Source organism: Callithrix jacchus, chromosome 12 (assembly GCF_049354715.1).
Source record: "Callithrix jacchus isolate 240 chromosome 12, calJac240_pri, whole genome shotgun sequence".
Lineage (NCBI taxonomy): Eukaryota > Metazoa > Chordata > Mammalia > Primates > Cebidae > Callithrix > Callithrix jacchus.
In genome coordinates this window covers 111,697,774-111,719,853 of record NC_133513.1, presented here as the reverse complement: position 1 = coordinate 111,719,853, position 22,080 = coordinate 111,697,774, and the positions used below count along the sequence as shown (strand labels likewise).

The following is a 22,080-nucleotide window of genomic DNA, read 5'->3' as shown; positions in this document are numbered from 1 at the left end:
TATGCCCATTTGGTTTCCCTTCAGTAGGTAGTATTTTTTTATATTAAGTTGTCCCGTCAGTGACTGGTTTTGCTCAACTGTCATTAGGTCTTGTCACAATAGTTTAGTTACAGCAAAAACAAGTGTCTTATATTATTTTGATGAAACACACATGAAAGGTTCAGAATTCATCAGTGTGCTGGGTAAAAACCCTCAGAGCAGGGCCTTCAAGAGGATGGAAGTTATATTGCTATGATAGTACCAAGCTCATCAGTTCTAAATGTTTTCTAATTTCTATTATTATTTTATGACCCATGAATTAATTGGAATAGCAGAAATATGGGGCTTACCAGTTATCTTTGGTTATTCTTTTTTTTTTTTTTTTGAGACTGAGTCTCTCTCTGTCACCCAGGTCGTAGTGCAGTAGCGCGATCTCGGCTCACTGCAACCTCCACTTCCCAGGTTCAAGCAATTCCCCTGTCCCCTGCCTCAGCCACCCGAGTAGCTGGGATTACAGGCACATGCCACCATGCCCGGCCAATTTCTTTTGTATTTTTAGTAGAGATGGGGCTTCACTATGTCGGCCAGACTGGTCTTGAACACCTGACCTCAGGCCATCCGCCCACCTCGGCCTCCCGAAGTGCTGGGATTACAGGGGGAAGTCACTGCACCTGGCCTGGTTATTGATTTTTAACTTACCTATTTAGTGAGCAGAAAATATAGTTGCTATGATATAAATCCTTAGATATGTAACGATTTGCTTTATGGCACAGTATGTTCAATTTTTAGAAATGTTTAGCATATTCTTGAATGGAGTATGTATTCTATGGTCATTAAGGCAATATTCCACATGTATATGTTAGATTAAGCTTGGTAATTGTGCTTTTGATCTATTCCAATCCTTTAAAGATTTTTTGGTCCCCTCGATCTAGGTATTGTTTCCTGTAATCAGCTGCTTAACAAATTATCACAACAGGTGGCTTAGAAAAACCAACATGAATTCTCAGTTCTGGAATCTAGAAGTCTGAAATGAATTGTTGGCAGGGTCACGCTCCCTCTGGAGGTTCAAGAGGAGAATTTTTCTCTTTCAGCTTTGGGTGGCTGAGAGCTTTCCTTGTCTTGTGAATGCCATCGGTCCAATCTCTGCTTTTGTGGTTCCATTATCTCCTCCTCTTCTCTGTGTCTTCTCTTCTACTTCTCTTTTATGAGGACACCTGTCATTGGATTGATGGCCCATCTGGATAATCCAGGATAATCTTCTTATCTCAAGTACTTTACATCCACAAACACCCTTTTCCCAAAAAAGGTCATACTCACAAGTTCTAGGGATTAGGACATGGACATACCTTGTGGGAGGCCGTATTCAACGCACAGCAGTTAGAGAGGGAGTGAATTTGAGTTATTCATGCGTGTTTTTAAAATTCCTTTATGTTTGTATGCACAAACCAAAAATGTAGGTGAAAAATCACCTACTCCAATGGTAGATTTCTCTGTCTTCTTATACTTCGGTCCATTTTTGCTTTATATATTTTGTGGCTATATGGTTGCTATGATATAAATCCTTAGATATGTAGAGGCTCGCTTTATGACACAGTATATGCAATTAGAGACACCTTTTTTGACTCTATCTTCCCTGTATACTGGATTTTGTTCATGTAAAGACTTCTTTATCTCATCACACTCACTCACCAATCTACCTAGAAAATGTCTGCTGATGATAAACCGTCAGTTTTTTTTCTCAAACAGAATTTGCCTTCCTTCTTCTGCTTTTCTTTTTGCCACACATGGAATTCTACGGTTTTGTTTTCCCCTTCAACGTAACACTTCATTCTCTTTTCTTTCTTTCTTTCTTTTTTTTTTTTTTTGGAAACAGAGTCTCACATTGTCACCCAGGTTAGAATGCAGTGGTGTGATCTCGGCTCACTGCAGCCTCGACCTCCAGGGCTCAAGTGATTCTCCCACCTCATCCTCTGGAGAAGTTGGGACCACAAGCACGTGCCACCATGCCCGGCTAACTTTTTGTGGAGATGGGTTCTTGCTATGTTGGTCAGGCTGGTCTCGAATTCCTGGGATCAAGCGGTCCTCCCGTTTCGGCTTCCAAAAATGGAGGGATTACAGGCCTGAGCCACCGCGCCCAGCTGGCATTTTTAAAAGTTGGATTACTGGCCTCAGTGCATACAGGCGTAAAGGAATTTTAAAAACACGCAGGAATAACTCAAACACATTTCTTTTTTGCGCCATCCTGCTTTGTGTGATTCGGTTTTTATACTCGGTTTTGTGCGTTTGGGTCGCGACGGCTGGGGACCGACCAAAGAGCAGTCCGACGACGGGTCGCCCAGGACGGTCCCATCCGTGTATAACCTGCGACCCCGGGGCCTCTTGTGGCCCGGTATCTTCGTTCCAAGCAAAAGCCGAGGCTCCCAGGCATTCAGAGGTGCAATGGCCTGATAGACCTGGAGAGCGCGAGAACACCTCCAATAAGGCTGGCCAGTCCACAGCGACTTCACTGACCGCCGTGCGCGCGTCCTCAGGAGCCGGCAGACTCCCCGTTGTCTTGGTAACCAGAATGCGAAGGCGCGTGCGCAGGACAAACACCTTTGTCACGTGAGGCCGGGCCGGGGGCGGGGCCGGCGAATGCCCGTCCGGACCCGTCGCTCCTCCCTTATCGGCTCCCGGCCAGCCGAGGCGGGGCGAACCTCTGCCCTGTGGCGTGGGAGTGATTCACAGCTCCCTCCCCTTTTCGCTCAGCTTTCTCGCCACCACGTGCCCTTCTGGCCGCGCCCCCAGCTGCCCTTTCCAACTGCCTGTTGGAAGCCGCTGTAAAATGTCGTGAGGGGAGCCGCTGCTTTACGGCTGCCTCTCCCAGACTAGAGACCCGGAGCGCCCACCGCCGTCAGCCGCGTTTCCTAGTGAGTTGGCCCCGCGGTGAGCGAGAAACCCTGCGCGTCGCAGCCCTCCCCGCTGCGCCCGTTCCTGCCCCCGGCGATGTGAGCTCGGGGAGGCAGCGGTGCCCGCTGGCTCGGGGTTGAGACGGGCGGCAGGTGCCTGTGAGGCGGGCGGGTGCCGGGGGCCAGCAGGATGGAGGAAAGCATGGAAGAGGAGGAGGGGGGCAGCTACGAGGCGATGATGGACGACCAGAACCACAACAACTGGGAGGCCGCCTTGGACGGCTTCCGGCAACCCCCGCCACCCCCACCACCTTCCTCGTCTATCCCGGCCCCTGCCCGAGAGCCTCCGGGGGGGCAGCTGCTGGCGGTGCCCGCGGTCTCCGTGGACAGGAAAGGCCCCAAGGAGGGGCTCCCGATGGGTCCGCCGCCACCGCCGGAGGCCAATGGGGTGATCATGATGTTGAAGAGCTGCGACGCGGCCGCCGCCGTGGCCAAGGCGGCCCCCGCCCCCACTGCCAGCTCCACCATCAACATCAACACCTCCACCTCCAAGTTCTGTGAGTCCAGCCTTTCCCAGCAGCCTTGGCTTTTCTCCACCCCACTCGGACGCCGAATTCACCCCCTTTTGGAGCAAGCCCCGCTTCCTTTGTTTCAGGCCTCGGTCTTTCCTCTTCTCCCGGTCCCCCTTCCTCCCTCTCTCCGTCCCCTCCCCCTCATTTGGTGTCTGCGGCCAGCGCCTGAGCGGCCCTGGCTTCTTGTATTACCTGGCCTAGAGAGGCAGCCTGGTACACACGCAGCCCCAAGTTCTACCAACACGATCCTTAGCACAACTGGCTGGCTCAACATTGCGAAGCTCTTTTCGCACCGGTCTTCTCTTGAAGTTTCACCCTCAAAGTGAGAGGAAAATGAGGCTGCCTGAGTCTCGTTAGGGAAAGGCCTTCAGTCTTTTGCAGCCGGAGAGAGAAAAATTTGGCCACTTGTGTTCTTGTGCTTTTGTCCAGGCTGTGTTAAAGAAATCGGGAATTTGGGAGTTGACCTATATCTGCAGCTTGTTCTTCCTCTTCTGTGTTACACCTTTGCATCCTGCTAGGGAAATGTATGAGTTGCTTTCCGATCCAGTGGCAGCTCCGACATCGTTTTGAAGCTAATAATGCATAAAATCACTTTCAGAGCTTACACTCCTAAGAATAAGCCTTTCAGGATGGGTTAAGTCTTGTGTCCAAACCCAAGATTGGGTTGCTTATTGAACTTTATGTTAGTGATCTGTCCTAACGCTCAATTGTACGCAGAATTTAAGACCAAAATCTGTTTTGTAAAATGAATGTGACCATCACAGCCAGGGTTTTCTCTCCTATTATTAACTGCAAGTTTTGAATGGCATCTGGTAAAGCAACTGGAGAGTTCATTTCTAGTTACCAATTTTACCAACTGTCTTGTCCAATCAGCTGTGCAGAGAAAATATTTGCCTTGATGCCGATAGAGTCGGAATCTTACACACATTGTGGGAACAGCACATAATTTTAATTATTTGCCTCAAGATACTGCCTTAGTCAAAGACATTAATATGTAGGTTTGATTGGTAAGATTTATATATGCTTTTCCTCCTTATTCACGATAATAATGTTTATATTGTATATTTTGTGTGTTGAAGTCTGTGTTGTGGAACCACACCTTCTATAGAGTGGAAGAATGACTTACCTGAGTGATGAAGGAAGCTTGCTTTAGTAAAGTTCTTTCAAAAAACAGCATAAAGTTAGGAACAGAAATCAGTAAAATTGAGAACAGAAGGATCTGTCACACCACAATATTATTTTTTGAAAAGATTAATAAGCTAGGCAGACTTCTGATAAAATCGACAAGAAAAGATGCAAATAAATGAAAAATGGAAATTACAAATATTAGATTAAAAAATGAATGTTATGAACTTAGGTTGATAAATTTGAAAGCCTAATGAAAAGTATAATTCTTAGAAAACTATTAAATGTGAAAATTGGTATCATAAGAAATACCTTGAACTAATAAACTGAAATGGTAAAGATCTTCCCTTTTAGAAGCTCTGGATCCAGATACTCTTGTGAGTTCCATCACATTTTAATGCTTAATTCCCTTTGCAAGTTGTCCTGGAAAATAGCGAGAAAAATACCAACTTCATTTTATGGTAAAAACTCCTAGCAACCTAGGAATACAAAATAACTAGGTAAGGTCATTACCAAAATCCTACAGTAAATAATAATACTTAATGGAGAAATTTTAGTTACATATGCTTTTTAACATCAATAACCAGATAAGGATGCGCCTGTCATCACTACTGTTAAGCATTGTAAGAAGGTCCTGGCTAAATTATGAGGAACAAATAAATAAGGTATAAAGATTGTAAGGTAAGTGATAAAAGCTTATTATTTGCAGATAATATGATCACCTGCCTAGATGAAGTCTTAAAATCGAGAGAAAACTTAGAACTAGTAAGAATTTAGCAGGATTGCTGGACTTCAGAGAACTTAAAAAATTGATAGCATTTACTACACTAGTGGTAACTAGTAAAGCTAATCAAAAGTAAATACTGTAGGCAGTAATAGTAACAAAATCATGAAGTCTCTAGGAATTAACTAACCCATGAATACACAAGACCTTTAAGAATAAAACTTTATAAAGAAACGGGAAGATAATCTAAATAAATGGTACAATTTTCCTTGCTCTTGGATCAAATTATAAGAATACTAATTTTCTCCATTTTATAAATTCAGTTTAAATGCCATCAAAATTACATTTGGTTTGACAAACTCAGAAACCTAAGTCTAAAATTTATATGGTGGGTGGAATAAAGTTTGTAAATAACTAAATTAGTCTTAGAGATTTGTTTGGGGATGGGAGGCTTGCCTTATTAGAACTTAAGATGTCAAGGCTGTTGTAAAGTGGTATAAGTTCAAGAACAGAAAAATAGACCAAGGGCACAAATTGGAGGGCGGAGACTTACCTAGATAGATAAATATTTGGGAACTTTCTAAGTGGTATCATGAACCACTGGAGAAAGGAGTCATATGCTGTTAGGGAGAGTGACTCACTATATAGAGAAAAAATAAATTTAATATCATAAATGGATAGATTCTGAATTAAACACCTAAATGTGAAAAGAAAAACTAAATATTATAGAAAATGTTAAAGAAGTTCTTTCCCTAGGGACATGGAAGTTCTTTTTAAAGCTTCAGAAGCTTATAAAGGTGAAAAAAATAATGATTTTGATTTATGAAAATTAAGGATTTTCATTCAGCAAAAGACGAAAGAAAGAATTTATTTACAGTGCCCAAAATTGACAAGGGATTATCATCTGACTAAACAAGGGACTGCTATACATCTGTAATAAGAGGGCATCGACCTCTGTAGAAAAATAGGCAAAAGATATTAATAAGTAGTTTGTAGAGTAGAAAACTCTTAACAAGCATAAGAAGAGATAAAATTATTAATATTCAGAGACATGCGTATTAAAATAGTAATGGAAAAAGAGTATAATTGGATTGTTTGTAAAACAAAGGATAAGTGCTTGAGGTGATGGATACCCCATTTACCCTGAAGTATTATTACATATTGTATGCCTGTATCAGAATATCCATATACCTCATAAAAATATATGCTTGCTATATACCCACCAAAATTAAAGAATAAAAATAGTAATAGAATGTCTTTTTCCACCTGTTAGGTTGGTAAAAATTAGAAAGCTGAATTGTACCAAGTGCAGTGGAGATATGGTAATATAGGAAAACCTATACTTGCTTGTGGAAATAAGTGTAGTAGACTTGTGAGATGCTGAGATGCCCGAAGTCACTGTGGACCAGATAATGAAAGATAGCTGCCATGTTGATGTATCCCTGGGCTATGGAAGTGAAGGTATACTTTATACTGTAAGGTGAAAACAGCTTCTGTTGGTTTCTGGTTTTGGGACAGAGCAAAAAGGGATTTGTTACCTTGATGGATATTTGGTATGTACCAGGGATGATGTTGAGTTGTCACAGTGAACACACCACGTCTGGAACAGCAATTAAAATTGGTGTCACCTTGGATTTGATTGATGATAATCCACAGTCATGCTCCAAGACCTGTCTCTTGTGCTGGCCAGACAGGCTCATGAAATCAGAATGTCATCACCATTCCTATCTTTTAAGTCTCTGACATTGATAGTATTTTCTGTAGTTCCCACAAAGATGTGCTGTTTATTGGTTTGATTTTATTATTTTGGTAGGAAAGGGTTCGTCTAGGGGATTCAACTTGGCCCTTCCTATGTTCATATTCCTGACTTCATAGATCAGGGAGTCATGAACTTGTTTTCAGAACTGGGGAGTCGCAGTGTTACTACGGGTCCACCAGCCCTACTGTGAGATGGATTGAGGCCAAAACACCATTTACATGACATCCATAAGCCCCTGATCTGCCTGGTTTACCATAGTGAATTCCTGTCTCTTAGGGTTTGTACTGGCTTAAAGCCAGTATTTATTAATTCCTGAAAAGTCTCAGCGATTTTCATTTCCCAAATAGACTGTCTCCCTAATGAATACCTGCATATTGTATTGGAAAAGGCTAGGTGGAAGACTTTAATTACGCTCTTGAAGCAATTTTGTGGGTTTCTTGCTCAGTGGAACTCATCTTCTTTATTCCAGCGGTTCCGTGTCTGTGACCAGGCTCATTGTGGGTCTTAAGTGATGTTATATGGCTCTCCATTATGGACACTTAAGTGAGACCTCTGTTGAATATACCTAGAGTTTTTCTTTTCTGTCCATTATAACAGATCAAGTAATACCCCAGTATACTGCCTTTTTTCCCTAAGGACATCATGGTTAGCCACCATGAGATAGATCCAAGCCACCAGAAGTCCAAGCCATTCTGCTAATCACTCTGGCCCTGCAGCCTATTAAAATAAACATGCCCATTTTATATCTGGAAGTTATTCCCCATATCCTTTGTCACTCTGGAAATAGAACTATTCCACTGAAATCAGGGAACCCCTTTGAATGGCAGTATTACCCATCTTTAACCCTGAATTACAAGGGACTATCAACCACAGCATTTTTTTTTTCAATAGTTGTATTTAATTATTTGTATATTTCTCAGTTGGTGAAGGACCTTCTTAGAGCACAGTTTAGAGAGTGTGTAAGAGTTCGTTAGAACATGACAAATTTACATTCCTTTCTTCATATGTCTGGACTCATTTCTCCACATACTGAGGAATTTCTGTTCTGATTGCCTCCTGCCTCCTCTTCGTGCTTTTCCTCTCCTCTTTTTCCTCCATGTCCATTTTCTTCCTCTACACCTCTTCTCCTCCTCCTCCATTCAATAAAGTTTACCCATTTTAGGTGTGCAGTTAGATGCATTTTAACCCATGTAACTGTCTGGTCTGGGATTTGATTTTACCCTATAATGGCTAAAAGTTAGCCTATTAGTGCTACAGGTTGATATTCCTTATCTGAAATGCTTGGGACCACAAGCGTTTCGGATTTCAGTTTCTTTTTTCGGATTTGGGAATATTTGCATTATACCAAATGATTGAGCCTCCCAAATCAAAAAATTCAAAATCCGAAATTTTCCAGTGAACATTTCCTTTATGTGTCATGTTGGTGCTCAAAAAGTTTCAGATTTTGGGATTTGGGACTCTCAACTTGTATTACTGGATGCTGATGTAAGCTGGGGGACTCCTGGGTCAGAATGAAGAATTTATTGTTCACATCATAGCACACAGCATGACAATTGCTGTATTTGCATAATTTCCCATTCCCCCAAGTCTCGAGAGGATGACATACTATGGCCAAGATGGATGTTTTCAGTGGTTTTGTGTTGCAGCTGAAAAACATCAAACTTGGGGAATCCACTGCTTTTGTAGAAAGCAGAGAGCAAGCCTGCTGTTTGTCTAGGGGGAGATGTTACCTCATCTTTCAAGGTTATCAGGTACAGAATGGCCTAGGTTCAAGAGTGATTGGTCATGGCCTTGCATTCTTGGCATACTCAGTAAGACGTAGGAGTGTGTGAGGCCCAAGGAGGACTGTCTATCCAGTGGTAACTACCACAACAACCAAAGGAACATTTCCGTTGCTCTGAAATACTTCCCTGTGTCTCTCTCTATTTCTTTTTTTTTTGGAGACAGGGTCTCGTTCTGTGCAGTGGCACAATCATGGCTCACCGCAAACTTTGGCTCCTGGGTTAAAGTGATTCTCCCACTCAGCCTCCCGAGTAGCTGGGATTACAGGCAGACACCACCACACCTAGCTAATTTTTGTGTTTTTAGTAGGTATGGGGTTTCGCCATGGTGGCCAGGCTAGTCTCGAACTCTTGGCCTCACGTAATCCACCTGCGTCGGACTCCCAAAGTGCTGCGTTTACAGTTATGTGCTACCATGCTTGGCCTTCCCTGTGTCTCTTTGCAGACAGTTAACCCTGCCTGCTTTCCCCAGCCCCAAGCATTCCTACTCATCTGCTTGCTGTTACTGTAAGATTTCATATAAATGAAATTATACAATGTGTATTGTTTTGTGCTTGGCTTGTTTCTTCTTCTTCTGTTCTTGAGATTCTTCCATGTTCTTGCATATGTCAGTTCCTTTTTCTGGCTGAGGAGTAGTTTTTGTTTTTGTTTTTGTTTTTTTGGGATATATCACACATTGTTTATTAATCTGTTGGTCATTAGGTTGTCTCCAGTTTTAGCTATTAGGAACACAGCTGCTATAAACAACCATTTACAAGGTTTGATGTGGGCAAAGGTTTCATACAAGTGGAATTCCTTGTTTATATATTATTGATATGTTTAACTTTATGAGAAACTGCCAAACAATTCTTTAAGGTGGTTGAACCATTTTACACTCCCATCAACTGTATAAGACAGCTCCAGTTTCTCTACTTACTTAATTGGCGCTTGTACTAATTAGGCTCTGCATTCTTGGTATTGTCAGTCTTTTAAAGTTTGGCTTTTTTACAGCAGCCATCCCTACCTAGGGACCAGTTTCCTGGAAGAGATAAATTCTCTATGGACTGGGAGTAGTTTTGGGATGAAACTGTTCTACCTCTGATCATCAGGGCTTAGAGTCTCATAAGGAGTGTGCAACCTAGATCCCTCACATTATAGGGTTGGTGCTCCTATGAGAATCTAATGCCCCGGCAGATCTGACAGGAGGCGGAACTCAGGTGGTAATGCTCCCTTACCCACAGCTCACCTCCTACTGTGTGGCCCGGTTCATAACAGGCCACGGACCAGTGCCTGTGCTATTGGCTTTTTTGTGTGATCATTGTCCTACCTCATAATTTATTTTGTGAGAACCTGCTCACATCTTTTGCTCATTTCTTGTATTGTTTGTCTTCTTAATGTATTTAAAGAAGTCACTGTGAATTTTGGATAAAGTTTTGTCAGGCATTAAGTATTATTACTGTTTTCACTCTCTGGCTTGTCTTTTTTTCCTTAACAGTGTCTTCTTAAGAGTAGATATTTTTCAATTATAATGATGACTAAACTGTCAAATTTTTCTTCTCTGGCTTTTGCTTTTTGTATCCTGAGAAATATTTGCCTACCCCAAAGTCCTAGCAGTTTTATGGGTTAGCTTTTATGTTTAGATCTATGATCTTGAATTATGAGTTGATGTCTGTATAGTGTGAGATAAGGATCAAGGCTCCTTTTTTTCCATATGGATATTTAACTGTGTTGGCACTATTTGTTGAAAAGACTATCCTCTTCTTACTGAGTTACTTTGGCAACTTTGTCAAAAATAACTGACCATGTATGTATGGGCATCAGTTCTGTTTCATTAACCTTATTTAGCCCATCGTATTTAGGATTGTTGTGTATCTTTTTGATGAATTGACTGTTTATTATGATGGAATGTCTGTTTTTATCCTTAGTAATATTCCTTACTCTAAAGAGTACTTTTACTGGTAGGCGTTCCAGGTTTTTTAAGGAGCATTGTTTGCATAATATATATTTTACCATCATTTTAATTTATTTGTGTGAAGTACATTTCTTGTAGACAGCATATGGTTGGATCTTGCCTTTTTAAAATCCGTTCTGACAACCTATGCTACCATTGTGTTTAATGTAGTTAGCAGTATGGTAGGGTTTAAATCATGTTGTCTTGTACTTTGTTTACTCTTTGTCCATCTGTTGTTTAAAAAATGTTCCTCTTTTCATGGTTTTTTTTTTTTTTTTTTGAGACGGAGTCTTGCTCTGTTTCCCAGGCTGGAGTGCTGTGCAACCTCGGTTTCCCAGGCTCAAGTGATTCTCCTGCCTCAGCCTCCTGAGTAGCTGGTATAACAGGCACGCGCCACTGTGCCCAGCTAATTTTTATATTTTTAGTAGAGAAGGGGTTTCACCATGTTGCCTAGTCTGGTCTTGAACTCCTGACCTCAGGTAATCCAGCTGCCTTGGCCTCCCAAAGTGCTGGGATTACAGGTGTGACCCACCACACCTGGCCCTTTTTGGTTATTGTTATGATTCAGTTTTGTCTCCAGTTTGGCTTATTAGCGTGGTTATTTTGCTTGTTTGGGTTACTCTAGGATTTATGTTTCTGAAAGTTTAGCTTATAACAGTCTACCTTCAAATAGTATTAGACCACTTATAATATAAAAATCTAATAGCAGTATACTTCCATTTATCCCTTCCTGTGCTTTATGCTATTGTTGTACATTTTACTTTAATATATATCATAATCCCCCAAATACACTCATTAATTTTGCTCAAAACAGTCATTTATCTATTTTTAAAAGTTGGGATGAGCTGTGTGGTGGGTCACGCCTGTAATCCCAGCACTTTTGGAGGCCAAGGTGGGTGAATCACGAGGTCAGGAGTTTGAGACCAGCCTGGCCAACGTGGTGAAACCCCATCTGTACTAAAAATAGAAAAATTAGCCGGGTGCAGTGGTGCATGCCTGTAATCCCAGCTACTGAGGAGGCTGAGGCAGGAGAATTGCTTGAATGTGGGAGGTGGAGGTTGCAGTGAGTTGAGATCACAACATTGCAATTCAGCCTGGGCAACATGGCGAGAATCTGTCCCACCCCTCAAAAAAAGTTGGAATGAAATTTCTGTTACACACAATTAACTGTTGTAAAGTGAATAATTCAGTGGCATTTAGTACATGCCCAGTGTTGTGCAACTACCTGTCTCGTTCCAAATCATTTTCGTCAACCCAAAATAATATTCCAGACTCATTAAGCAACTAGTTCCGATTCCTCACTGGCATCTACCAATTTTCTTTCTGTCTTTATGGGTATACCTATTCCAGATCGTTCATGTGAGTGGAATCATGCTGAGATTTCTTTGAAATAATAATAAACTGGAATAAAGTATTTTGTATTTACTCAGATAGTTACCATTTCTGTCCCTCTTCTTTCCTTTGTGTAGATGGAAGTTTCCATCTCTTATTTTTCTTCCATTTTTAGAACTTCCCTTAATATTTCTTATAAGGCTGGGCGCGGTGGCTCAAGCCTGTAATCCCAGCACTTTGGGAGGCCGAGGCGGGCGGATCACGAGGTCAAGAGATCGAGACCATTCTGGTCGACATGGTGAAACCCCGTCTCTACTAAAAATACAAAAAAAAAAAAAATTAGCTGGGCATGGTGGCAAGTGCCTGTAATCCCAGCTACTCAGGAGGCTGAGGTGGGAGAATTGATTGAACTTAGGAGGCAGAGGTTGCGGTGAACCGAGATCTCGCCATTGCATTCCAGCCTGGGTAACAAGAGTGAAACTCCGTCTCAAAAAAAAAAAATTTCTTATAATGTGGTTCTGTTGATCTTCAATTTATTCAGCTTTTGTTTGTCCACAGAAGTCTATTTTATCTTCATTTTCTAAAGATATTTGCTGGATATATAATTCTAGATACACATCCTTTTTTTTTCTTCTATAAACACTTTAAAGATATCTTTCCGTTGTCTTCTGACCTGCATTGTTTCTTTTTTTTTGGAGACGGAGTTTTTCTCTTGTTTCCCATACTGGAGAGCAATGGCATCATCTTGGTTCACTAAAACCTCCACCTCCCAGATTTAAGCGATTCTCCTGCCTCAGCCTCCTGAGTAGCTGGGACTACAGGGACATGCCACCATGGCTAGCTAATTTTTTTAGTAGAGATGGGGTTTCACTATTTTGGCCAGGCTGGTCTCAAACTCCTGACCTCAGGTGATCCACCTGCCTCAACCTCCCAGAGTGCTGGGATTACACTTGGGCATGAGCCACTGTGCCTGGCCTTATTGTTTTTTTTTTTTGAGACGGAGTTTCTCTCTTGTTACCCAGGCTGGAGTGCAATGGCGTGATCTCGGCTCACTGCAACCTCCGCCTCCTGGGATCAGGCAATTCTCCTGCCTCAGCCTCCCAAGTAGCTGGGATTACAGGCACGCACCACCATGCCCAGCTAAGTTTTTGTATTTTTAGTAGAGACGGGGTTTCACCATGTTGACCAGGATGACCAGGATGGACTCGATCTCTTGACCTCGTGATCCACCCGCCTCGGCCTCCCAAAGTGCTGGGATTACAGGCATGAGCCACTGCGCCCGGCCACTTACTGTTTCTTTAATAAGTGTCTGTATACTCTTATCTTTGTTTCTCTTTATATAATATGTCCCTTTTTTTTCTGGGTACTTTTAAAATTTTTACTTAAGTTTTCATCAGTTTTTCATGTTCTTTTTTGGTGTTTATTGACTTTCTTGGATTTGTGGGGTTTTAGAATTTGTTAAATTTGGAAAATTATTCATATTTTTTGTCAGAACCCTCCTGCCACTAGTTACACTTATGTTATATCACTTGTTATTGCACCATGAGTTACTGAGGCTCTGTTCATTTTCTTAACACGTTTTTTTTTTTCCATCTCTGCTTTAGTTTGGATAAATTTTAATGCTATGTCTTCACATGCACTAATCTTTTCTTTTTCAGTATCTAATCCACTGTTAATCCTGTTCTTAATCAGTGATAGTTCCAACTGTTTTTAATGCAGGCTGACATTGAGTCCAGGTTTCAATTAACAACCAAACTGTTAGAACTGTACCCAGCTTCTTGAGGTAGTATAGTGAATAAAGAATCTTTAGTAAGTGCGTTCCTTTTAATGACTTGTCTCATCTAAAGTTCTTTCTTCATTAGTCAGCACCCTCAGAATCCATTCCCACATGTATTCCCAGGTTTTTGCCAGTATAATGTATTAAAGTCTTACAGTTCTTTTGGAATGTAAGCTGTCTCCTATTTGTTTAGATTTGGTACTTGTTCCCCTGGGAAATCTGATGCTAGTGAGAGATCTAGAGGCAGTGAGGTCTGCTTAGAGAGAATCTCTTTCTTTGTGAGGTTTCAGGTAATATCATGGCAGGGTCTTCAATCAAGTAAAGTTAGTCTCATGTTTGGGAGGAGGGGTGTGTAGGCAGGGTTTCATGAGGTCAGGGTTTTCAGAGTGAAACTGTCTGAAAACTGTCCCCATTGTGCTGGGATTACAGAGGGGACAGCCACTGTGTCCGGCCGAACTTCAGGATCCTATTGGGGATCTTATCTTGCTATATTTTGACATGTATCATATAAAATGATGTTGATGAAACTGTAAGAAAAAGCTATTAATGTTTACATAAGGCCCAGTCCCAAATCTCTAAAGAAAATACTGTTTACTTACTGTAAACTATAACTGTATAAACTGTAGACCATATGTATTCACATTATAAACTGTTAAGCACTATATGAAGGTTGGTTGTTGATATCCTTTTATGGTATGTCTGGACAGGACAAACTGGCTTTCCATTTTTCTTCCTGCTTTTGTGGACATTTGGTTATTAACCTTTATAGATAAAGTTGAATAGATCTGTAATATGTAGTTGCAGGTATGCTGATTCATCATCTGAATGGTATTTTATTCAAGTGTTTATTGTATGCCGAAGTAATATTTTAGCCTCTGATAATGAAGAGACACAGTTTAATGTGGGAGATGATAGAAAGACAGATAACTATGATACATTATGATTAAATGCTATAGTAAAGTTATATATTTGGTAGCATTGAGGAAAGAGTCTTTATAAAAATGAATAGAAGTTTGCCAGGAGGATAGGGGATTGGGAGGGGGAAGCTGGACTGGAAGAGATTTCCTTGAAGAGGGCAGCCTGTGCCAAAGACCCAGGAATTGAAATTATTTTTGGAATACAGAGTGTGAGGAGAGAGTGGCACACATTTATAAATTAAACATGGACAGATTGAAAAAGCTAGGAAGTGAAGGACTCACCATGTTAGAGGAAGGATTTTATTCTGTAGGAATGGGAGAAAGGTTTTAAGGGAGCCAACTTGGTAAAATCTGTCTTAGTGTGTTAATTCGAGAATGGGGGCCTAGAGGCTAGTTAGGGTGTTGGAATTTCTGTAGTCTAGACAAGAGATGAAGACTTGAACAAATAAAACTTTGGAAGACAGTAGGTTTCAATTTTGGAGATATTTAGGGCCTAGAATCTGTAAAATTTGGGGGGTGAAGAAAGGAACATGAAGAGTCAAGATTGCTGGTTTGGATGATGGGTAGCTGTCAGGGCCTTTGACCCAGACGTGGAAGGAGTAAAAGTATGAAGTGAGGGTGTGTGTGTGTGTGTGTATGTGTGGTGTCTGTGTATCTCTTTTAAGGTATCTTTGGAACAGTCAGGTAGATCCAGAGGCAGTTGGTAAATTCTGAGTTTGCACATTTCCTATGCCTTAGATATTGGAGACCCTGAAACAGAAATTTCATTCCAGTAGATTTTGTTTTTCCATTTCTGAGGATTTGAGATACACCAAACTCTTTGTAGAAAACAAAAACAGTACTTTGCTCTTATTAAAATAGTACAGGTTTATAATTTAAAAACTCACATTATGTGAAAAGACACATAATGAAAATCAGTGGTTCCATTCCCTACCCCTTTCCATTCCTGGACCCGTTCTCCAAAGTCAGTTGTTTGATTATGATTCATTTAGCTGTTTCTTCTTGTATTAGCCATAAATTTCAATGTGCTGATATTGTTACTGCTTAATTATTTTTATATTATCTATTGACTTACAGGATTTAATTCTCTTATACCTCTAACATAAACTTACCTTTCCAGTTCTTTTACTATCATAATTATAAAAAATTTATTTATTTATTTATTTGAGACAGTGTCTCACTCTGTTGCCCGGGCTGGAATGCAGTGGCGCATCTTGGCTCACTGCAACCTCTGCCTCACAGGTTCAAGCAGTCCTCCCACCTCAGCCTCCAGAGTAGCTGGGATTATAGGTGCATGGCACCACACTGGCTAATTTTTTTTGTATTTTTAGTAGAGACCGGATTTCACTATGTTTGCCCGGCTGGTCTTGAACTCCTGACCTCAGGTGATCCACCCACCTCTGCCTCCCAAAGTGCTGGGTTCACAGGCGTGAGCCACCATGCCTGGACAAACTTACTCTTAAACTTTTCAACAGCTTCATTAGATTCACCATGTACCTGTCACTGGTGTTTTTGAAATGCTCAAACAAATCAGCCTTTGTTTTTGTCTGTTGGTGAAGCTGTTTCTCTAGTTTCTGTTTATTGCTTAGGGCCAGGCATAGTTGCCACTCAGGGACTTCCCAGATCCTTGAAATGATTGCTGCTTTGTCTTCCTTTCTGTTGATGAATTTCCGAGTATCTGTATAGAGCTTATCTCCTAGTCCTTCCCTGAGAGAGTGTGTGGATAAAGTTTCAGGTCTTGTCATATCTAAAAATACTACTTTCACACTTGATTGATAGTTTGGTTATAGAATTCTTAATGGAAAATAACTTTTCCTTGACTTTTTTAAAGTATCGCTTCATTAACTATAAGCGTACAAATTCCAATGGAGAAGTCGTGTCATTTTAATTCGTGTTTTTCTGTATGCGACGTTTTTTTCCCCTTGAGAAAATTTCTGGGAATTTTTTTATATTAATGTGTTAATATTTCTCTCCCTTTACATTTTCTCTATTCTGTTTTCTCTGGAATTATTGGTAGTCACATGTTGAATTTTCCATTTTGATCTAAGTTGGTTAACCACATTGTACTACATCCCCTTTCTCGTAAATCTCTGGGAGAATTCCTTGATGTATTTTTAACACTTTTTTTAAATTTTAAGAGCACTTGGAGTGCTTCTTTTTATGAGTGTTTTTAATTTTTATCTTACCTCTTTGAAGATAGTAATTATAGTTTTAAACAAGTTATATTCTCTGGATTATCTTTGTTTTTAGCTTTTCAAGTTTTGTTTTGATCTCTGTTGTCTGTGACTTCTTACAGATCTTTGGTGATTCTTAGTTTTCTATCCCTATTTAAAACTGAAAAAAGATAATTGCTAGTTCGGTGTTTATAATGGGCCTTGTCAGGTTTAAGTATTGGGCTTCATGTTAGGCTGATTGAATGTAGAGCTATTTTGTTGAGGAACTGCCAGATACTAGTATGTGAATGTCTTTTCTCTGGGACTATTCAGTTTCTCTAGAGAAGGATCTGCCATTCTGAGAGAATGGCAGAATGGATAGGTAGAGGGGGAAGTAAAGCATATTATTCCTGGCTGATAGCATTCTGGAATTAAAGGAGTGGGGCTAGATGTTAGAGCGTTTCTTATGCTGACTCCTGCTTGATCTGCCAGTTCTGTGCTTCATACTCCACAGTCCTGCCCCGTGTGTTTCTAGGTCTCAGAGTCCTAAGCCTTGGTCTCTGTTTTTCCACAAATAATCTTTCTCTTTTCTTTTTACTGTTTAGTCTGCAGACTTCACTACTCCATCTCCCACCCGTTTCCAGATATGACTGTTCATAGTATTCTGTCCTCAAGTCCTGAACTTCTCAGGGGCCTACTGGGCAAGATTTGTTTACTTACCGTTGATATCCACCTCGGCACCTGCCTCATGCTACTGCTTCAAGGTTCAGACTTTACTGGGCTTAATGCCAAGGAGAGATTGACTTGTTTAAATCTCGGAAGACACCCACCACGGAATTTTAAAAGTGTGGTAGACCTGCAATTAGCATAGTTTATACCTATGTAATCTCAGCTGAGCAAATACTTTCTGTTTTAAATTTTGAGTACTTTGAATTTTATGAGATTTTGGGTTTAGTGGAGTTGGAGACAAAATGGATGTCTTGATAGCTCTTGAACTTCTCACTATATGTATGTAAGTCATAACATGTCCATTTGAGGAACTGTGTCACAGGTTCCTGTGTGATGTTGTAATGGTAGGGCAGTGTTGTACAGTAACTATTCTAAAGGAACACAGCTTTCAATCTGCGGTTAGGCCACTGCAGCTCAGTTACTTATTTATTTACTTTTTAAAGATAGTAGTGATGAAGGAAGTTTCTATTTTATTACATTTTCTCTAATTGAAAAATGTGTAGATTTCTAAGCAGTAAAACAGTAACCATGTGTTTGCTCTACAAGTTTTACAGTGTTTTGAGGGAAGAGGCTCTTCATTTGCAGCAAGGCAAAGCAGGTTTTATATAGTTGGTGTGTTACAGGGCTTATCTGGACCAAACAAAATGTGCTCTTGTTATAGGGTGGGGAACACAGAACCCTTAAAGAGTGTGTTAATGAGAACTTATATAAAATAAAAATAAGACATCAGTGTCATCTGGTTGTTTACATGAATTTAACGTATGCTGAGGAATGGGTAACTCATGATCACAGTAGACATTTAAATTGTGCATAGTGTTTGAATTGAATTATGCAAACCATAAACCCTAAAACTTAGAAAGTGCCCCAGCAAATACCTAAAGCACGCAACTTTTAAAAGACTTTAACCTACTTTAGAAACAGTTGTTGACCTCTTGTACTGGCAAATCAGAATATACCTGAGTAGATGGTACAGGTTTGTTTTTCCTCCTAATAAGGAAAAGGCTATTTAAAGTACAGTTATGCTTTGCTTAAAAACGTGGATACATTCTGAGAATTGTTTTGTTAGGCGATTTTGTATACTGTGGGAACATTATAGGATGTGCTTACACAAACCTAGATGGTATAGCCCACTACACAATTAGGCTATATAGGGTATAGCCTATTGCTTTTAGGCTACAAACCTATATAACATGTACAGCATGCTACTGTACTGAATACTGTATGCAACTGTAATGTAATGGTATTTATATGATTAAACATAGAAAAGGTACAGTAAAAATACTATATAAAAGATTTTAAAAAACGGTACATTCGTATAGGGCACCTCTCATGATTGGAGCTTGCAGGACTGGAAGCTCTATGGGTGAGGGGCATGAGTGAATGTGAAGGCCTTTCTGTATACTGCTCTAGACATTATAAACACTGTACACCTAGGCTACACTAAATTTATTTAAAAATTTCTTCCAGGCAGATGCTGTGGCTCATGTCTGTAATCCCAGTACTTTGAGAGGCCAAGGCAGGCAGATCACTTCAGCTCAGGAGTTTGAGACCAACCTGGGCAACCTGGCAAAACCCCATCTCTACCAAAAAAACAAACAACAACAGCAACAACAAATTAGCTGGGTATGATGGCACATATCTGTAGTTCCAGCTACTCTGGAGGTTGACTTGGGAGGATCATTTGAGCCCCAGAGACAGAGGTTGCAGTGAGTTGAGACTGCACCACTATACTCCAGCCTGGGCGACAGAGTGAGAGATCCTATCTCAAAGAAAATTCTGAAATAATAAGTCAATCTTAGCTTCCTGTAAGTTTTTTACTTTATAAACTTTCTAAGTTTTAAAAAACTTTTTGGCTCCCCTGTAATAACACTTAGCTTAAAACATAAACACATTGTACAACTATACAAAGGTATTTTCTTATTTGGATAAAGAAAGCTTTTTTCTGTTTAAAAAAATTTCTGTATGGTTTTTACTTCTTATACTTGTTTTGACCATTCCTCTTTTTTATCCACAAGGGCTTCCCTCCCATTCCTCAGGTTGTGTTCTTGGCCTTCAGCTGCTGTAGTCCAACACTTGAAAGAGTTCAGTTGTCCCTTGTGCTGGAGGGAGCAGAACATTTTGCTGAAACATTCAACCAGATTTACTAGATTGGTATTGACAGATGAGCACACTCTGGTGACCAAAAGTTGTAATTTTTATTTTAGATAGCATAGATTAACTAGCTCGGGTTAAATAGGTAACAAAGGGCTCTTTTCCCTTGTCCATTCTAATTATCTAGTTACAATTAGTTATAGTTAATCTAAAAAGTCATTATATTTTAGACATAATTTAGCCTTTTAAACTTGGTTTAATTGTTTTATAATTGCCATTACTATATTCTTAAAGAATCTATTCTAAATGAAGGTGGCTTTTTTTGGTGGGGAGACGGGATATGGAAGAGTAGAATTTTAGTGAATCTTGGGTAGGAAGACAGTTCCTAGTTACCCTTTTAACATTTTGGTGGATTCACACCTTTGACTCTCCAAGTTGATGAGAACAGACAAACCATATATTAGCAATTGAGAAAAGAGGAACACTTAAGTGATACCTGGCTCTCCTGAGCTGCTGAAGCGTTAGAGTGGTTTTCATACTTTAAAAGGCATAAGAAGGGCTTGTTAAACAGCTTCCTCGGTTCCACCTACCCCTAGAATTTCTGATTCTGCAGATCTGTATTGGGGCCTGACAGTTTGCATTTGCAGCGAGTTTCCAGGTGATGCTGATGCTGCTCTGGATCTCACACTTTTAAGCACTGATGGAAAGTGATGATCAGTCTCTGCAGTAGACCAAGTTTGAATTAATAATGTTTACTATAACTTCTGAATTTATTCTTCCCTTATAAAACAAACCAACAGAAAACCTTAAAAGGATTATATGGTAGGGCTAACCTGGTTTGCTTTAGCCTGTGTGAAATCAAATGTGATTTAAGCTTTAATTCCAAAACAGCTAATAAGTAGTATGTCTTGCACTGTTTTTCTGTTCAGCATTTAGGTTGACTCACTAAGTTAATTCACTTACAGGTGTTACTGAGTCCTTACCATGTGTTATGTACTGTTTAGAGTCGGGGCTGTAGCAGTGAATTCCTTTTCCAAGGGGCTTACCTCTAGTTTGAGGGAAATTGACAATAAACAAATAAATAATAGGTCAAGTTATTTGGATTAAAAAAGTGTAAGAGTTGAACATATTTATTCCTGCCTGCTATGAATTATACACCTCTAATGGTTTCCTGTTTATCAGCAACCCGAGAATATTTCCTGAATGAAGATTCCAACTATTCCATGTGTTTTAGATTGTTTCATTTTATCTTAGTAAAGGTCAAACTACTTTCTCAGTGGGATTTAGACTGTGTGAGCTTGTTATCTTATAAATATGTGTTTCTAGGTTTTAAGTCTTGTGGCATGATGTTTTTACATTTTTTTTAATAAGTGTTTTTGAACTTCACTGTCTCTAGAGGGCACACACATTCTTCTGTTTAGTAAAGCCCCCACCACTTTTCTTATTGTCGCACCAGGCCTGCTTTACTTATTTATGTTATTAACATGGCTTTTGTAGGTATTTGTGCCTGTAGTGACTTCTTTAAGTAGCTTAAAAAGTAGTTCATTATTTTCAAGCTGAAAAATCTAACCGAGGTGAAAATTAGTAATTTAATGGTAATTAATTTTGTTTACGATTCGTACTTTAATTTTGGCTCTTACTTGCTGATACTGCACCTTATATACAGAAAACGGATTTAGTTAATTATCTAAAAAGTAAAATTCAAGGATTTCTGTAGCTCATTGGAAGTCTGTATATACTCTTTAGCCACATATAATATACATTGAAAAGACGGCACAGTACACTGGCACAGCCACAATATACTGATGGTGGAATTATGAGTGATTTTCATTTTCTCCTTTTACTTATGTATGTTGTAATACAGGCTTAATAGTGAACTACAGAAATCAAGAAATAAGTTGAAAAGTATTGTCTAAATAGGCAGCTCTGCCAGATCTCCTAAGATCCTGTCATGCTGCTCTGATATTAGCATGCCAGGTTCTCATTTTAAAGTAGTAAGACAGCTATCTTCTACATGTAGCATGAATTTTGGCTACTCTTTCTTTTGTGTTTTGTTTCGTTTTTGAGACAGTCTTGCGTTGATGCCCACACTGGAGTACAGGGGTGTGAACATGGCTCACTGTGACCTTGACCTTTGGGCTTGAAAGAGCCTTCTGCCTCAGCCTCCCTAGTAGCTGAGACCACAGGCTTGTGTCACCACTCTTTGCTAATTTTTAATTTTTTAAAATTAAATATTGTAGAGATGAGGTCTCACCATGTTGCCCAGTATAGCTTCGAACTTCTGGGCTCAGGCGATGCTCTCGCCTCGGCCTCCCAAAGTGCT

At 40.1% G+C, this 22,080-nt stretch overlaps 1 protein-coding gene across 7 annotated transcripts in view; it reads left to right on the top strand.

Moving 5' to 3' along the window:
• Positions 1–2,848: 2,848 nt before the first annotated feature.
• CACUL1 (CDK2 associated cullin domain 1) overlaps positions 2,849–22,080 on the top strand; it is a 67,206-nt gene continuing 47,974 nt past the window's right edge. For 5 of the 7 annotated variants that reach the window (XM_054243359.2, XM_002756633.7, XM_054243355.2 and 2 more), the window contains exon 1: positions 2,849–3,424. In XM_054243359.2, coding sequence (XP_054099334.1) covers positions 3,058–3,424 — 367 coding nt within the window. In that variant the 5' untranslated portion in view covers positions 2,849–3,057. Of the gene's footprint in view, positions 3,425–19,133; positions 19,290–22,080 lie in introns of all 7 variants that reach the window. The other 2 variants (XM_054243357.2, XM_054243356.2) reach the window with 2 other exon arrangements.